A 17816-nucleotide genomic window follows, 5' to 3' on the forward strand; every position below is an offset into this window, starting at 1 on the left:
TAAATCATTGTCTTGTCAATTTGGTTTTAGCATTATAATATTTATGTATTTGTACTGTAATCGAGAAAAGTATGATGTCTTTCTGTCCGTCTCTTACAAAATGATACACCAATAAGATTATATTTATGAAATTATATATTTATACAAAATTCACATATTAAATACATAATAATTATATTAATTAAAAGCAGTTTAAAATTATTTATGGTTTATTTATTCAACATATTGAATTTAAAATGTGTTTATGCAATGCAGTAATATTATAAAATTTATTTTGTTGCATCAGGTGCTTTATGTAAAATCAACTAGTGTTTGTGCATAATTATAAAATATCCATTGTACTTAATACTTTTGCAAGATTGCTTCAATTAAAAAAAAAAATCTTCAATAAATCTGTAAAGAGTTACCGTTGCATTTCCAATTTCCAAATTTTATTGTTAAGTTGAATTCAGATTTTTATATTTAAACTTGTAAATTTGAACATTATTTTTTTCAACTTGCTTATTGGACATTGTGCGCCATATAAAGGACCTCTTCAGTTCATATGCCAGCTATTCGGCACACATAATTTTTTAAAATTGCACAAGCTAAATTATCCTATCTTGAAAAATCATTTATGTCTTAATCTGGTATTTCTCTGCATATATCTTGAACAATTTTGTTGAAACTTTCTGGTTTGTCTGCATAAACATGGTGACCTGCTCCTTGTACAATCTGTAAGAAAAATGTGTATATCTTAAGTGACAAGGGTCACAAATAAACAAAACATTGTTAATTTATTTATTCTTTCTTTATTCTTCAGGCACTTTCAGTACTAGTGCACTGATTTTCAAAGTGGTACAGTAAAGCTTGGTTCCCACTATAACGTAACGCAAGGACGTAAACGCAACGCAAGTGTTTTAACCAATGGCAAGCGAAGTTATAGACAGTTAGCAATCACAAGCGAATAAGCCATCGCATGTGATTGGTCAATTCACTTGCGTTGCTTTACGGCCTTGTGTTGCGTCGCTAGTGGGAACCACGCTTAATTGGAAATATCATTAACATAATAAAGTAAAGCCAAAGAGTAATCAAAATAATAGAGAAAATATATAAAAAATAAAAAAAATTTGAAAAAAAAACAAATTTAGTTTAACTGTTGCATCAGTAAATTTCAAAAGTGGTTTTCAATATATTTGTTTGATGATAATTATTATTTAATTCAAAAACTGGATTAAACCTTTTATGGATAAACGATAGCCACAGTACAATAGCTAGGTGGACAGGGTTTGAGATTAAGGATGTACTGTACTGGGTTCTTTAAAGTAAGTTGTACAAGATGCAGATATGTGCACTGGCCCTTCAGCTTATCTGAGAAGACTTGTTTTACCATGAAAACTATGGTCAATAGAGCCTTGAACTGATGCCGATTCTATGGCTACAGCACAATGCTGTACACTCACCTTAACATTCAAAAGACTACCAAGACCCATCATTTTTTACATATAAGAAATCATACTACACTACCTCTACTGTAACTTTTGATTCTTTGCGGAGGTACTTAATGGAATGACCGATCTTCGTGTCCATCCACGATTTTGAGCCATACAGCACAGTTAGTGGAATCGTTTCATTGAGTTGCATAACACGATTGATCATTGGATTCACTGCCCATGCCAGGCCATCTTGCAGAGACTTAAAAGCCACCTCACCACTGCAAACAAAATTGTAGTAATTTTATAATGTAGATATAAAAATAATAAAATGATGATTACACATGACTTACAGTAGAATGTTGTAAGGGCGTGTGGTGCAGTGTGGTGGATGCTGGATTACCCATCGTGAGGTCGTGGTGTGCCGCATTGCTTGTATCCTTAGGTAAGGCACTTTACTTACATTTGCCTCTCCCCACCCAGGTGTATAAAATGGGTACCCAGTTAGATCAAGACACATAGCAGTGAGGACTAGTTGCATTACCCGGTGAAGTTCTTTTAAAACCAAATTACAGTACTAAATTATCTTAAATAAAATTATTATAAAATTATGGGAGTATGTTTCCATACGTGTTTGATGACTGGGGTAATAATGCTTGTAGAGTGCCTTTGAGCATGATTACTTATGAAAAGGGTGCTATACAAATGTGGTATTATTTTTATTATTATTATAATGTTGATGGCCATCTGACTACTTGCTTTGCTTGTACTGGTCATCTAATTTCAAATCCATGAAAAAGTGGACCACTAAAAATTTCCTGAATCTTTGAATCTAATTTTAATCACAAAGCCCGCCGAAGAATATATTCTTAAACACAACTCTTCAAAGTTTAACTGTGTGACATGCCCTAGAATCATAACTTGTAACTACCTTAAAATACTGACCTTGGGTCCTGTACATTGCAGTGGTAAATGTATTTGCTGATCATATTCTCATTGTCAACAGATGCAAATTTCCTACCAATGTCAGGTCTAAGACGGTGTATGAGGTACTGCCCTGAAAATGAGGTAGCAAGGTTCAGTGGCATGTGAACAGCTCAATATTCTTAAAAGATGATCTATATTTGAGCCGTGGCACAGTGGCTCAACCAGTTTATATCCCAATAATTAATACTGCTGTTGTTTTTTAATATAGATTGTATACCTTTAAGTTATTAAGAATCACTGTATAATAGCCTTGTTTTTTCAGCAGGTAAAAAAAAATAAAAAAGATATTTTATCATATGCTTATATATCCCAACCAGCCTAATTTAAACAAATCAAGTAATGGAGCTGTAGCTTGGGTACTGGATCTGTTAGGTTGGGTAGTAAAACTGTAGCTATGGAACAGTAGTGGAGCTGTAGCTTGGTGGTTAACATGCCTTCCTTCCAATCCCAGGGTTCAATCCTACCGTAACTCACAACTCTTTCAACTCCACTCCCTAAGCCTCAAATGAGAATGCATTTATAAGCATGATAAATAATAAAAAATAGTTTATCCATCCTGTAATTGCTGATTTACTCGCTGTTGGATGCATATGAAATAAAATCTTTCTTACCAAATGGACCAGCTGCTCGTAAACCAGAAAGAGGGTTAAATGTTATCATTATCTGTCGCACAACTTTTAACCACAATGGAAAATCATGCTTCTCGTAAAAGTCTACGTCCCGCTCGGGGAATCCCCATGGATCAACAAGAATTAAATGCTTGACACGTTCTGGGTAATGTATACTGTACGAATACGACAAAAATCCCCCTAGGCTGTGACCGACCAGTATCATTTTATCAACCCCGACTTCCTCTCGCCATTCCTCGATTGAATTCACAAATTCCTTTTCCGAATCATCAGCATTGGACGGAAATTTCCTACGTGTACTACGACCAAAACCAATCAGATCAAATGCATATAGAGGCCGCACATTTGAAAGAGCATCTAGATTCTGCACCCACAATCCAATTCCACCGGCCATGCCATGAACAAGAACAATAGGTGTTTTGTCGTCTGATTCTGAGTTGTTCATGAAGATGGTCCGGATTCTGTCACCACTTTTTGTTTTAACAAACCAACTTCTGTATGTATTTCTTACATCTGTAATAAGAAATAAATATTTTAACACTATATTTGTATCAAGAAAAGAAGAGAATTATCCCTCTAGCCAAAAACAAATTGATTTACTATAATTCCAACTAACAAATCCCAACCAGGAAAATTTCCATAACCTCCGGGCGTAAGCGCAACAAAAGTAATTTTAACATTATAAACGATAGATATTTAGAACTGTCGATTGTCAATGGTCAACTCGTTTATGTCGTTACGTTGATTGATTGAATTGATTGAAATATATATTTATACTGGGTAACCTCTTCAGTCAAAGCAGGGAGATGTATCTCCCTGGTCAAAGACTGGTCTCCCAGAGGACCCAGTTGGTGATCAGTGGCTGTGATGTACTAATACACACTGGGTAATACACCCTACTCGTCTCGAAAGATGTACTAGGTTCTTTAAAGTGCACACGAGCTAGATGTGTACACTGGACCTACGGTTTCTAGTCCTTATCTGAGAAGACTCGTTCTACCACCAGAACCATGGAGTGAGTGAGCCTCGAACCCCTGCCGATGTTATGGCTACGTAATTACGGTTCCAGTCTTAACCGCTCGGCCACTCACTCACTCAGTTGCGTCCTAGTATTGGCATTATACTTACTTTCCCATGTGATTTTTATTTTTTTTTAAATTTCTATATCTTGTTTGCAACAACTGCACACCAATACCCAATCCCATTGTATTTCCCCCTTTCCTGATATATTATAGGAATCAATTTTTTACTTACATCCTAATATCTTTTCTTCAGCAGCACGCAACATTTCGTTTGATGTTGGTACCCAGCGTAACCATCCACCAAACCAATAACTTTTATGTAAGAAAATACAAAATGTACGATGTACTGTACGACCATTCACTTTTTTTTTACATTGCATTTTTTAAACGTTATGACTAAAGATACAGTACCGTATCCATACTTTTAAAAACTAAAGGTACGGTAATTACAGCGGGTGCTATGTAAGATAATCATGATAATGTTAAATCAAATTATTGCAATGATCTTCAGCAAGCCAGCTGTATGGCTTAGTGGCCTTGTGATGAGGCTCTGGCAAGCAAGCTGTATGGCTTAGTGGCCTTGTGATGAGGCTCTGGCAAGCCAGCTGTATGGCTTAGTGGCCTTGTGATGAGGCTCTGGCTTAAGAGGTTGGAGGTTTGATTCTCTACTTGACGTCTTTTTTATTTACTTTTTTTAGTTTTTAATTTAGAGAGAGTATTTTAGAGGGTTAGGTTTTTTTAAATTTAGGAACGAGTTTTATATTTAAGTCAAGTTTTAGGAATGCAATTTATAATTACCGTACCTTTAGTTTTTGAAGTATGGATACTTTAGCCTATGCGTTTTTTTAAATACAATTTTAAATTTAAATATTTTATTTTTTCTGGTAAGAAGTGTGCTCAAGTCGGCGCCCTCAAGTCTATACTTATGTTCACTTACTAACAGGTCTAACTCTAGGACATGCTAGGTGAAGCAACTAATGGTTTAACACTGCAGTCAGGGGTGTATCCTACCTGGCTAGAAGTTCACTGATCATATGATTATGACCCAAGGCCAGGGCAGGCCCAAAACTCTGAGACTCTAGCTACAGTCAGTAGCACACTTAGTTAGACTAGGCTAGTTAGGCCCAGGTTCATTTGTCTATTCCAGCTTCCAGAAACTGAAACAAAATGATACATCTTGAAGGTCACCATTTACTTGAAATTATAGATCATAAATAGTTTATTTATAAGTACATACTTATCCCTTGAATCCAACTGCAATTCATTGCTTTCTGTACAGGATTGTGCTGCCGATGCCATGTTGATTTAAGTTTTGACACTACTGGAATGTTCCATTTTTTAGTAGGTGACTCAGCAATTTCTGTAGTCATGTGGCGGTTATTGAAAACTCAAATAATATTCTTTGATATATTAGTCACTTCCTTTTACACCTAATTCGGATATTACGAGGGTTTATCTAAAACAGGCTTAATTTTGACCAAATTGGATCTGAAAATATTTTATTGAGATAATTAAATTATTTAACATTCAAAAAGAAAAAAAGAAAAGAGGTCAATGAGGTTTAGTTTAGTAACATTCGGAACTCACAATCCTTATCTGTTAATGTTTTTGAGCAATAGTATACATTTTTTTAGATCTTTGATAAGACTCTGACAACTTCCAAAAGTTTCTTGCTCATCACCACAGCGCCTCGATTTCAACTTCGTTCGTGACTAACTTTTTGTGCTGCCACGTGCTGGGAAAGAAGGAAAACCCGCGCGATCGATCCACTGGTTTTGAAATCGAGGCTGGTTTTACATGCATGAGTACAGTTGAGCTAGGCCTATAGAATCTATTTTTATTTATATTATAGAAAAATCTATATTATAGTAAAAGTCAAACAGAACAGATAGAGAAAATGTCCGATATTAAGCCTACAGCACCAGGGACATTGCTGATAATTGCTCCACCAACAGAATTAACTTTTAAAGGTAAGTAAAAAGCACTAAGGCTTTTTAGGGTGGTTAGTTTAGGCTAGGCCTACTCAATCAGTAGGGTAAGTACTAGTAGGCTTAAACCAGGCTTTATAGGCCTAAGCAATTTGACTACCCTTGTTAATGCAAAAGATTTTGCTTAAAAAGACTTCTTTTACAGGTCCATTTACTGATGTGGTAACATCAGAATTACATCTGAAGAATGCAACAAACAGTAACATATGCTTCAATATCAAGACAACAGCTCCTAGGAGATACTGTGTTAGGCCTAACAAAGGTGTGTTGGAGGCTGAAGAGGATATAACGGTCAATGGTAAGCAACCCTGAAAAAAGACTAACTTTATCCGAACTGTCTTATTTTATCCATGGATTAATAATCATAACAGTGGTGTAACACATGACATAGGCCTGGCCCCTAGTGGCCCTACATCGCTAGCTGGAGGCATCAGGTGTTTTTAGCCTTTTTCGACATATTTTAAAGCTTAGCCTCTGGACCCTGCTTGGGGCACATCATGATGCTCCCCTCTTTTGACAGACTATTACTATGTTAGCCTGTTACCCTGTAGGTACTATAGACAAAAGAGTGCTTAAACTATAGTTTGCCTAAAATTCAGTATTATAAGAAAATAAATCTCTACAGTGATAGAAAATGTTCTGTTTATGAAATTTGTTCTTAGCAAATAAATATCAAAGTTCTTAAGAGCAAGAGTTTATTTATAAGTCAATATACAGTCAATAGCTCTCCCTATACGCAATTTAAAATCTTCAGAAAATACCCACAACACAACTGAGCTATTTTCTAAGCCTTCCTCCTACTCACACATGAAGGTTTTTTATATAATAATAGTTGGGCCAGCCAAATATGTCTCGTTTTCTGGAAAGTCTTGTATTCAGAATGTGTATTTAATTGTAAAGAGGAATTTGGGATATTTTTGATTTTGGAGAAAAGTCAGGTTTTGAGAGAGTTTCTGGTTTTCAGAGAGTACAGTATTAGGAGAGTTGACTGTAATAATAACAACTTTATTTCAAAACGGATGCAAAACTTTTATTTCAGTGATGTTACAACCATTTGAATATGATCCCCAAGAAAGACCACACAAGTTCATGGTACAAGCCATGACAGCGCCCCCAGGAGAATTTGACCAAGAAACAGTTGTAAGTACTGTACGCACTGGGTTAGGCTATAACTTTAAAATATAGTGAGCATTGTTATATCATAAAAGAAAAGGCAATTCATGTTGTTATGGTTACTTCTGCTAACTATTCAATCTTGGTAAGTAATTTTGCTTGTGGAATACTGTATCAGTAAAGTTATAAAAATGATTTTAAAAATATTCTGTTATTAAATGTTCTTTTTTCTAGTGGAAATATTCAGCAGCAGAATCATTTATTAACGGCCACAGCTACAAACTACTAAGTGTATTTGAGATGCCAATCTCAGCCACAACAGTTCCAGCCGCATCCTCACCAAAAGCAGCAGAAAGTGCTACGATCAAAGACACAAAGCAGCTTCAGGAGGAGATTTCACATTTAAAGCATAAAATTACAATGCTTGAAAAAGAAAAGGTATAAAGAAACATAATTTGTGACACACTATGCAAACGAAATCAAATACAGTATAGTCGCATAGGTAGATTTGTAAAACAGCCAAAAACAATAAAAAGGCTGAAAAATTACACTTTTTTACAGAAAATAATAGAACAACATAAAACCTATCATGTTATATGTTTAAATTGAAAGTGTTCCAATGGGTTGTTGTTAATAAAAGTTCTGCATAATAATAGAATAATATTTATGTAATGAAAGTGCGAATTTGTGTTCGTAATTGTCATTTCCTGTTATTTAACTTTACCAATTCTTAAATTATGTCTGATTTCGTTTGGATGTGCCACATTTGGAATCTGCTAATAATACGGCTTTGATAAACTACCTAATGGTGCGAATGAAACTTGTAGATTTATATAGAAAATGGAGAAGCATATAATTAGGGGTTTGTGGAAAAAATGATACTGTATGTTCTAGTATGATAGGTTCAGTACTACCATTTTAGCATTTTTAGGCCCTGCTCCTTCCCCTACTGATCCTCTTAAATAATCAATCACTGACACATGTTATTCAAGTATTAGGACTGGCTATGCAGCCCGTTACAGTGGCATAACACAGGTGGAAAATGCCCCTGGTTTAGCACTCCAACGCTGGGTAGTTGCATTGGTGCCCCTTAAGCTCAGGGGCCCTGGGTTTAGCCAGTGAGTGCTCATAGACATTAGGCCACTACCCTGTCAACTAATAAATCAAGCCACTAATGTATGAATATATTCTTTGATATATATTAGTAGGCACTTAATTTTACACTTAATTTGGATATTAAAAAATCTATTACAGTTATCTAAAACAGGCTTCATTTTGACCAAATTGGACTGAACAACATTTACTGAGATAATTAAATTTAAACATTCATTTAAAAAGAAAAGAATTAAATGGGAGGTTTGGTTGTCAGGTTACAAAGACATTTTTACCTACTAAAATCTGAGTTATGCAGAGAAATTATATAGTACACTTTTTTTAGTACACTTACACGATTTAAACATAGTCAATAGAAGTAAAATGACCAAAAAATCTGCTATAATTGATAATTAATTGCACGATTTTTGAAGTGGGGCCTTTGTTTTTCAAGGGGGGTTCGCTGGTAAAAGGGGGGTTCGCGCAAAAAGGGGAATTCGCCCGAACCCCAAAAACCCCCCTGGCTACGGGCCTGCTCAGCTCAGGGGCCCCTTAAGCTCAGGAGCCCTGGGTTAGCCAGTGAGTGCTCATAGCCATTACGCCACTGCCCTGTCAACTAATAAATCAAGCCACTAATGCATGCGTGCCTCTACTATAGAGTGGTCATAATGATAGTTACATCATGACACGTGATTGGAAAAATTCTCTACAGAAAAGGGGACTGTCAGACACAATACACTCACTTGTGACAATCAGAGACACCAATAATATGAAGTGACTTCAGCACAAGGTTTCATGTTTACATGCTTGAAAATGAAAAGGTAAATTATATAATCTAATTTATTATCATTTCAGTGAAAGTTTGCTGGGCATCTTTTCTAGTTCTATTTTCAAGATGTATCTAGATTTCTCCAGTATCAAAACAATATTTGGTATCCAACATCACAAATGAGAAATGAGTTAATGTTAATATTCCTATCAGGTACTGGGCAGATATCACTGAGAACCTACAATGCTTACATATAATATATGTTTCTGGGATCAGATTTATTAAACTTGCTTAGCAAAAAAATCATAACTTGTTTATATCATTTTTCAAAATAACCGAAGAAAAATATTTTCGATAAAAAAAAACTGGTTTAAAATGAGATTTTTAAACTTAAACACTACTTAACTATCCAAAGAAAAAAGATTGATAAATGCCAGCCATAAAGCTATAACCATTGTCTCCCGACGGACCACCACTATAGTATGCATTGAAAAAGGATGTAAGGTATCCTAATGGTAAATTTGTATCGTTTTCTAATTTGAAGAAACCATTATTTTATAAGATTGTTTTTTCAATTTATGATGATGAACCACATGTTGTACACAGTTTTTTAGGTTATCTCTATTAAATACTGTGTCCAGGAGTATTACATGGCACACTAACATACTGGGTATGGGTAAAACTGGCGTATCTGATTTTGTCAATTGTCAAAGCTGTGGGTGAGACTAAGAGCATCACTATTGTGGTATTTGTTTTGAGCTTTGATTTTATTAGTGTGTAGTCTTCTTATCTAATATTTTGGATAAAGAAAGTTGCTACTGCTTGGTAATTGTTAAAGATGTATTGTCCCCCAAAAACATGAAAAATGAAGATTAATAAAAAGGTTAAATTCAACCAAAAACTTATTGGCTGCAGCCATTTTGACTATTTTTTGCTTTAAATTTGTTTTCGATTCAGTTTTTTGGAAATGGCATATCAAAAACTAAATGTGAAAGAAAAAAAAATTGTTTTCAGGGGGACAATACAGCTGTTTTTGTTCTTTGTACTGTCACTCACTTGAGTGAGGACACAAGTGGAAAAGGATACCCACATATGAGGTGTGACGGGGAACCCACCTTTAAAGCCTTCCACATCCAGCTTAAAAATGATTTTGAGGCCTTTCTTCTACCAAACCTAATATCCCTGCTAGAGTGATATTTCAAATTTTTTTTGCAGAAGGATGGTATTATATTATTAAAATGGCATCTTCTATTTCATTGGTGTAACGGCGTGTAATTTGGTACGCAGGAGACCCAAACCAATAACTTTATGTAAGAAGTTATCATCGTTTGTATTTTTTAAAAGTAAATATACATTAGAAATAAAGCATTTTACTTTTAATTTGAGTTTCTCTAACCTAACAGGTCCCACCCCAAGTAAATTAAAATTAAAATATTTACTTGGTAAAATATTATGTAGGCATTGATACTGTAGATATCCGGTGGTGTTTAGTAGAGTCTTAGTTGGAGCTTATCCTGCTTCACTGGCTAGAGAAGATGTTCATATCCAAGCCCTCGTTAAATGAAGGCTGGATGCTAGGCTCAGTCACACCAAATTTTTTCCTATTCCGAAACTAAAAAAAAAATATAATTCATCTTGAATGTCTCAATTTACCTTAACTTTTACCAATACTAATTATACATTAGATCGTAAGTAGGCCTCAGAATAGTTAAGACTGCAAACCATAGAAATCGACACAGGTTGAAGAGACTCCTCGACATTGTTAGTTATGGTGGTAGAACAAGTTTTCTTAGATAAGATAAGGACTTTAAAGCTGGAGGTCCTGTGTAAACTGCCTTTTGTGCCCCCAGTGCATCTTAGTAGGGGATTACTCCAGTGTTCTGGGTCATTCCACCCCCTGTCCTTCATCACTAATACAGCCCTTGAATCACTTATGGAAACCACAAGAGCAGCCTCTTAATACAGCACTACAAACTTATTGATTTCTGTACAAGATTAAACTGCCTTGAGGTTGGTTTTTGTACTGTAATTCAGCAATTTCTGTGTTGGGCTGAGACATAATGTGGTGGTCATAATATGTGTGTAATATCGCAGTATACCTCATAGAATTTATTACTTCTTTTTTTTTTTTCAAATTTTTAAATTGTATATTTAGGCATAGTTTTTCATTGTTAAGATATTCACTATTTTCCTAACTACAGTATGATATATTGTAGTACTGTATTTATTTTAAGTAAATATTTCCAAATATCGGGTACAGTACATAGGCTGAAAATGTTGATATGCAATGTATTTTTGTAAACTAAATTGCTTGATAAATAAACATCAATAAATTCAATGTTATTCTGATTTTGTTTTGAAAGATGGTACCACAAAGTTATTCAGTCAACACATTTGCTGTAAGAATCAATAATTTATTCTAATAAACCTTAATGTAAAATACAAAGGTTTCCCTTCCTTCATACCTGACCTGAGTGATCGGGTATGACATTATTTATTCAATTCACAACCAACAAATTATATTTTGTTAAATCTACTATCAGGGTGAAATAAAGCAAAACAAATATTTTCACATCAAACAAAAATGTTACAATTTTATAAATGAATGAACAGTATAACATATCATAGATCTTGCAGGGGCAAGGTTTGCTCCATGTACAAAATACACTTCATGGCTCAATGCACTATATACACATATTTTGTTCAGCATTACTATACAACATATAACTATAACATAGAATAGACACCGATTATAACCCGTAACCTCGTATAGTGGTTTTATTTGATCTTACCATGCACCTACAGTATAATAGGTCCATGATCTTACTATATCAGCTCCCTAAACTACATTACATGTGTGTTCACTTTCACTTGTGTTTTTCTCCATCAGAGAGCAGTTTGGAATGTTACTTTAGCCGTCAACCCAGGCGCTATATCCTTCCCCCGATCCTCCCCTGTCCATGACCTCCATATGACCTATTCTACTATTTTAGAGGTACACTATTACAAACAATGCACCCATATAAAAGCTTTACATTGTTTTAGCTGTAGTGTAGTATTATAAATATATAAATTTTATTTATAAATATTAAATTATTTAAATTTGTAACATTATATTATAAATAATTGCACTTATTACTCCATTAAACTTTCTTAAATATTACCCCAGTAAAATACTACAGTAGTCAAGCTGTACTAAAAACAGAAAATCTTAAAACCAAAATTCTTTTCTATTATTTTTCTTTTTATATCTCTACGCATTTATACTATAATTTATTTAATTAATTAAAATAATTAATTATACATCTCATATTTTTTCCACTTTGAATTGATTACATTTTGTTTGTCATTGAAAACATTATTTTGCTCTGTGTTTATAGAGCAACATTTAAAAAGACCCTAACTATTCAATCAAATTGAATACTTCATTATATTTTTGAAAACATTTGTAAAGGCAGTAAATAAATAAATCAACAAAGTTGTACAAAAATATTTGAATGATATTTTTAGCATCAAGAATGAAATGAACAAGGTTTTTTTAATTTTGAATATTGATTTAATACTTTACATTTATCCCCTCATAAATGTTGTATTTAAGAGGATAAAAACAGTGTATCCACTTTTAGTCCTAATTTTTCACATGCAAGCGAGTGAGAAATTAAATCTGCATGCAGAAAAGAGATTACCACTAACCCGGCTTCGTGATTAATCCTATCTATGCTAAACAGGTATGTAGGGACTGTCCGTCACATCCATCCACATGGCTGGTGGTAGTTGACTTGTACAGGTATATGAATGTTTCAAACTGGATGTTAATGTTAATACGCCAGTGAAAATATGACTCTTGTAAACTAGTGTGTATGGTGCTAATCTGCTGGGCTGCTTTTACGCATTTATAGGCATAGCGTTGGTAGATTCAGATCTAACCCAGTTTGTAAATTCCCTGCATGTAGGATCTAGGCCTTCATCTGTATTACGGTATTAAAATCTTACATGCTTAAATTATAAAATGACGTCATATGATACAAGTTGACATATTAGACATGTAAATCGAAGCAGCCTATAAAATATTCCCTCAATAAAACTACCAGCAGCCTATATTACAAATAAAAGATGTTGATGGTCATGATCCCTTTCTTGTCTTATTATTTCAGTCTGGTATTTGTTTGCACACATTTTGCACTATTTTATTAAAGCTGTCTGGCTTATCAGCATACACATGATGACCAGCCCCCTGTACAATCTGCAAAAATAAAAAGTATTTGTTTTTTTTTTATTTTACTGAATGCCTATGAGTTGAAAGATTGGCTTGTTTATGTTGTATTCAATGAGGCAAAGTGGAGAGATACAAAACATTCATCACAAAATTGTCTGCTTCAATTGGATGTCAAAGGCCATGTGCTCAGATATTGGCTATTGAGTAGAGCAGTAATACAGACGGCACTCTACAAGTTAGTATGCGGTCGTGCACTGAAAAAAAAACTGGCCGTGTAAAAGAATCATTGATTAGAACTTAGAACATTCAATTTAACCAAACGATGAGATACTAAATGAACCAATCAAATAGAGTTGGTGTCTTCACTACATATATACAGATATTTGTTGAAAGTTGAAGAAGTTGAAATGTAAGGACAATGTTGTACGTGGATGTAGTATATAATATAAGGGTTTAGAAAAGAATACTCAGCATAGTAGTACCCACCTTAATTGTGACCTGTGACTCGTTACGTAGATTTTTAACAACTTGACCAATCTCGGAGTCCATCCAGGATTTCGAGCCATACAACATCGTTATTGGAACGCTTTTGTCGAGTTGTGTTATGCGTTGTATCATGGGATTCTGAGCAAAGGCGATTCGGCTCTGCAAAAACTTAAATGCTTCCTCTCCACTATATATATATATATAAAAAAAAATTTATTGAGCAGCTGCGTTGGGTGGGGAAGGAATTTATTACGTTTGGTGCTGCTATACACCTCAGTACTTTGAAGGGTGGTTATATTGTTTTCAAATGTTTAATTGATTTTCTATGTTACTTCTATTCTAAATTAGTGTTATTTTTGCCAAGGTAGTTGGAGCAAGATGTAGCAGTGATGGAGGATTGGAGGAAAGTTATTACGTTTGGTGCTGCTATACACCTCAGTACTTTGAAGGGTGGTTATATTGTTTTCAAATGTTTAATTGATTTTCTATGTTACTTCTATTCTAAATTAGTGTTATTTTTGCCAAGGTAGTTGGAGCAAGATGTAGCAGTGATGGAGGATTGGAGGAAAGCCCTGGGGCAATTTAATACAAAGGGTGTATTTTAGTAAAAATTGTGTTTAAATGTATTTTGGTATTTCTGAGTGCTAATGTGCTGCCTTGTAATCATCTTACTATAGAATATTAGGCAATGTATTCACCTTGGTCGTTGGGCATTGCAATGGTATATGTACTTAGTTACTGTATTCTGACTGTCAACAGATGCAAACTTTCTATCAAGATCAGGTCTCATTCGGCTAACAAGGTATTGGCCTGCAAAGCAAATTGAAAATAATAGTATTATAACTATAGGTCCATGATGTATCTAATGTATTAAGTGTCAATTCAGTTTTGCACAGCATTTTTGAAATCTACTATTTTTCCTTCTACCCATGTAATACCACTGATGATCAAAACAGCAGCAAATTGTTACAATCAACTAAATCCAGTACATGCACAGTGAACGAGCTGTTGAAGCCAGCTAAATGAATGAATGTACCTTTAGGGCTTAGGCATACTTCATATGTAATGATTCCTAATTTGGAGGCCGTTATTAACTGTTGCTTGATGTATTAAACTATACACATTGCATGGCAACCTTTGAATTCCAAACTCTTACCAAATGGGCCAGCAGCACGCAATCCCGACAACGGGTTAAACGTCAATGCTAGTGTTCCAACTACTCGAAACAACAACGAGTTTTGACGGGTATCCTCGTTCTCTTCATCTCGCTCTGGAAACCCCCATGGATCAACAGGCACCAAATGTTTTATGCGTTCTGGGTAGCGTATCGCATATGCGTATGTAATGAATCCACCCAGACTGTGACCAATTAAAATCATTTTATCCAATCCGACCTCTTCTCTCCACTGCTCTATTGATCCCACAAATTCTCTTTCCACATCTTCTGCATATGCTGGAAACTTTCGACGAGTGCTACGGCCAAAGCCTAACAGGTCAAATGCGTAAACCGGTCGCACATTTGAAAGAGCGTCTAGATTTTGCACCCACAATCCAATTGCACCAGCCATGCCATGGACAAGAACAATAGGTGTTAGGTCTTCTCTGCCGGTATTGTTCATATAAATTGTTCTAATTTTGTCACCATTTTTAGTTGTCACAAACCAAGTTTTGTATTTATTCTTCAAAACTGAAAGTAGGTAAATCAATCAAACAATTTAGATCAAAAGTATATGTAGTATTCTATGATTGCATGTTAAAATGTAATATACATATAAAGAAACATGTCTTTCTTGTTGGTTTTGCTGCTCCTTTTTACATAACTCTATAACTATTTCGTTTTGTTTTTTTTATATATATCCCTACTTTTCAGACTGTTAGTCCTAATTTTTCACATGCAAGTGAGTGAGAAATTAAAATAATCTGCATGCAGAAAATGTAATAAAAGCCAAATAAAAAGAAAATTTTAATTTTTCATTCACAATTTGAAATGTTGTTAATGAGGGTTTACTACTTGCTATAGCTCCAGGATTGTGATAAATCATAGTCTAAATGTCCAGTTGCTGTTTACGTATTATATATCTGAATGCTTGATGACTGCAATCATCCACGCAAAATGTACTTGCTTCTTCTAATTTTATTTATATATTTATATTTTTTATATTTTATATATATTTGTCCTCAAGCTTAACTGGAAACTGAGGAAATTCGGATTAGGCCCTCCACGGACCCACGGCAGCCAGCAGTGCAGCGCCTACCATATCAGCACACCGGGAGACGATCCCCTACTCTTTTCGAATAGTGTACCAAGTTCTTTAACGTGCACTGTTAAGTACACGGGACCAACGGCTTTACATCCCATCCGAAGGATGAGGCAATGAGAGTAAAGCATCTTGCCTAAGGATGCAATTAGTATGGTACAGATAACCTCGAACCCATGTATTACTAAATACATAGCAAATAGTAAAAGTCATTTGGCTCCAGAATTTGATGAGGGTTGGGATTAAAACTTGTTTAATTTGGCCTGCAAGTATACTTACGTCTTAAGATCTGTTGCTCAGATTTATTTAACATTTCATTGGATGTACGAACCCAACATTTTAACCAACTGTAAAGAAATACAAAATCACAATTGATTTATTTTTTGTTGTTGAAACGATGATATTAGAAGATAAAAAAAAATTAACTGTACAATATAAAAATGTATCTTACCTGTGTCTAACCTCGGTATTTGATTCTTCAGGAGTATTTCTATAGAAAAAGGTTATTAATTAATGTACAGTAGTAAGTACAGTATACTGCATTTTAAAATAATAATAAATGTTATTTGTTATTACACCATAGCATCATCATCAATTAAATTTAATTAGGAGGATACTGTATGTCATTGGTAATAACTAATATTAAACATTGTTTTATAAAAAAAATATATTAATAGTAATAATACCATTCTAATGTCAGACAGTAATAAAGAAAATTGAATCAGAAAAAAAAATATTTACCTATTAAAAAAATATTTTAAAATATCAACAGTTAAATAGATCGAATTAAAAAGTCTAGTTTAATCTGTTATTTCTTGGAATCTCTGGTCCATATAATTAATAATACTGTAATACAGTATAATAATTAATTATAAATCACATGCCAAAAGTTAAAAATTAATAAAAAAATATCCAAGCAAGGACCTTAATAATTGTTTCTAGGCTATGACTAGGTATTATTCATATATCAAAATCAAATCAAATCAAAGTCTGATTTTTTTTATATTTCATATTTTGAGGGACAAATATTATATCTTTAAAATACTTGTAACGTTACAACTTCATTATTTGCTAGGCCTAGCATTTTAGCTAGCAATTTTAACCCATGCTCATCCAGCAGGGAGATGTCCCTGGCTCTCGTGCCAGTTTCACTGTCACAAACGGTGTCAGGCAGCGAAAAAAAAAATATTTCAAAATTTTATTAAACATACTTATCACTTTCATTTGCTGGATTCTGCATAGTTTCTGTTGTTGGTGTACGTTCGTAACTCACAGTTGCCATAATTCCGTTTGATGATGATACTAGCTGAGCTGACAGTTTTAAGAATTTTCTTCCAGTAATTTCTTCTATTATATAACCATTGTGACGTAATCCTGACCCAGCATTTTTCGTGTTTACATTTTTCGCACACGTGACATTCATTCAATTTTTGCAGGTATATAAAATATACCAAATTGGCTAGTTGAGAATTCTCAACTATTACCGCAGTACGCCTGTAACGACGAAGCCTACCGGTATAATGGAATAGGCTGATTTCCTTGTTAACTTAAGGGGTCATTTAATTACTGAATTATGATTGGTAGTAAAGGAAATTTACTGGAATCCTATTGGATGGTAAGGTGGTAGTAGGACCATGTCCATCCCATTGCAGTAATAAAGTTGAGCCACCTGCGACCATTACAATGTCCTACCATGCTAATGTAGGAGTGGGGAAATGTTATGCTTACTACTGTTTCTTTTAATAATTTAGTACAATTAATAAGAATAAAGAATACACTTAAAGGGGGGTTCCGGGTTTAAAATGAATAGTAAAAAATGTAAAATATATTTGTTTGTCTCTTGA

General features: G+C 34.3%; 3 protein-coding genes across 5 annotated transcripts; 1 reads left to right on the top strand and 2 right to left on the bottom strand.

Moving 5' to 3' along the window:
- Positions 1 to 85: 85 nt before the first annotated feature.
- On the bottom strand, positions 86 to 5555 carry LOC140056217 ((Lyso)-N-acylphosphatidylethanolamine lipase-like). Of its 3 annotated transcripts, XM_072101511.1 has the most exons (7): positions 5288 to 5365; positions 5062 to 5207; positions 4283 to 4362; positions 3011 to 3541; positions 2358 to 2469; positions 1507 to 1693; positions 86 to 714 (listed from the first exon to the last, which is right to left on the bottom strand). In XM_072101511.1, the coding sequence occupies exons 2-7, from the start codon at positions 5082 to 5084 to the stop codon at positions 622 to 624; spliced, it is 1026 nt and encodes a 341-aa protein (XP_071957612.1). In that variant the 5' UTR covers positions 5085 to 5207; positions 5288 to 5365; the 3' UTR covers positions 86 to 621. The 3 variants fall into 3 exon arrangements, with proteins under 3 accessions (XP_071957612.1, XP_071957611.1, XP_071957613.1); XM_072101510.1 differs by lacking the exon at positions 5062 to 5207 and having other exon boundaries at positions 87 to 714; positions 5288 to 5523; XM_072101512.1 differs by lacking the exons at positions 86 to 714; positions 1507 to 1693; positions 2358 to 2469; positions 5062 to 5207 and adding an exon at positions 2485 to 2899 and having other exon boundaries at positions 5288 to 5555.
- A 155-nt stretch (positions 5556 to 5710) lies between these two features.
- Positions 5711 to 11276, top strand: LOC140056751 (vesicle-associated membrane protein-associated protein A-like). Its single transcript, XM_072102224.1, has 6 exons — positions 5711 to 6020; positions 6184 to 6336; positions 7078 to 7178; positions 7386 to 7589; positions 8902 to 9064; positions 10228 to 11276. Exons 1-5 carry the CDS (start codon positions 5948 to 5950, stop codon positions 9019 to 9021), a joined length of 651 nt encoding a protein of 216 aa, XP_071958325.1. The 5' UTR covers positions 5711 to 5947; the 3' UTR covers positions 9022 to 9064; positions 10228 to 11276.
- Positions 11277 to 11416: 140 nt separating this feature from the next.
- LOC140056292 ((Lyso)-N-acylphosphatidylethanolamine lipase-like) lies at positions 11417 to 17349 on the bottom strand. Its single transcript, XM_072101615.1, has 7 exons — positions 17184 to 17349; positions 16424 to 16462; positions 16252 to 16319; positions 14871 to 15401; positions 14413 to 14524; positions 13715 to 13901; positions 11417 to 13255 (listed from the first exon to the last, which is right to left on the bottom strand). Exons 1-7 carry the CDS (start codon positions 17252 to 17254, stop codon positions 13163 to 13165), a joined length of 1101 nt encoding a protein of 366 aa, XP_071957716.1. The 5' UTR covers positions 17255 to 17349; the 3' UTR covers positions 11417 to 13162.
- Between the last annotated feature and the right edge of the window lie 467 nt (positions 17350 to 17816).

The sequence above is a fragment of the Antedon mediterranea genome, chromosome 8 (assembly GCF_964355755.1).
Source record: "Antedon mediterranea chromosome 8, ecAntMedi1.1, whole genome shotgun sequence".
Classification (NCBI taxonomy): Eukaryota; Metazoa; Echinodermata; class Crinoidea; order Comatulida; family Antedonidae; genus Antedon; species Antedon mediterranea.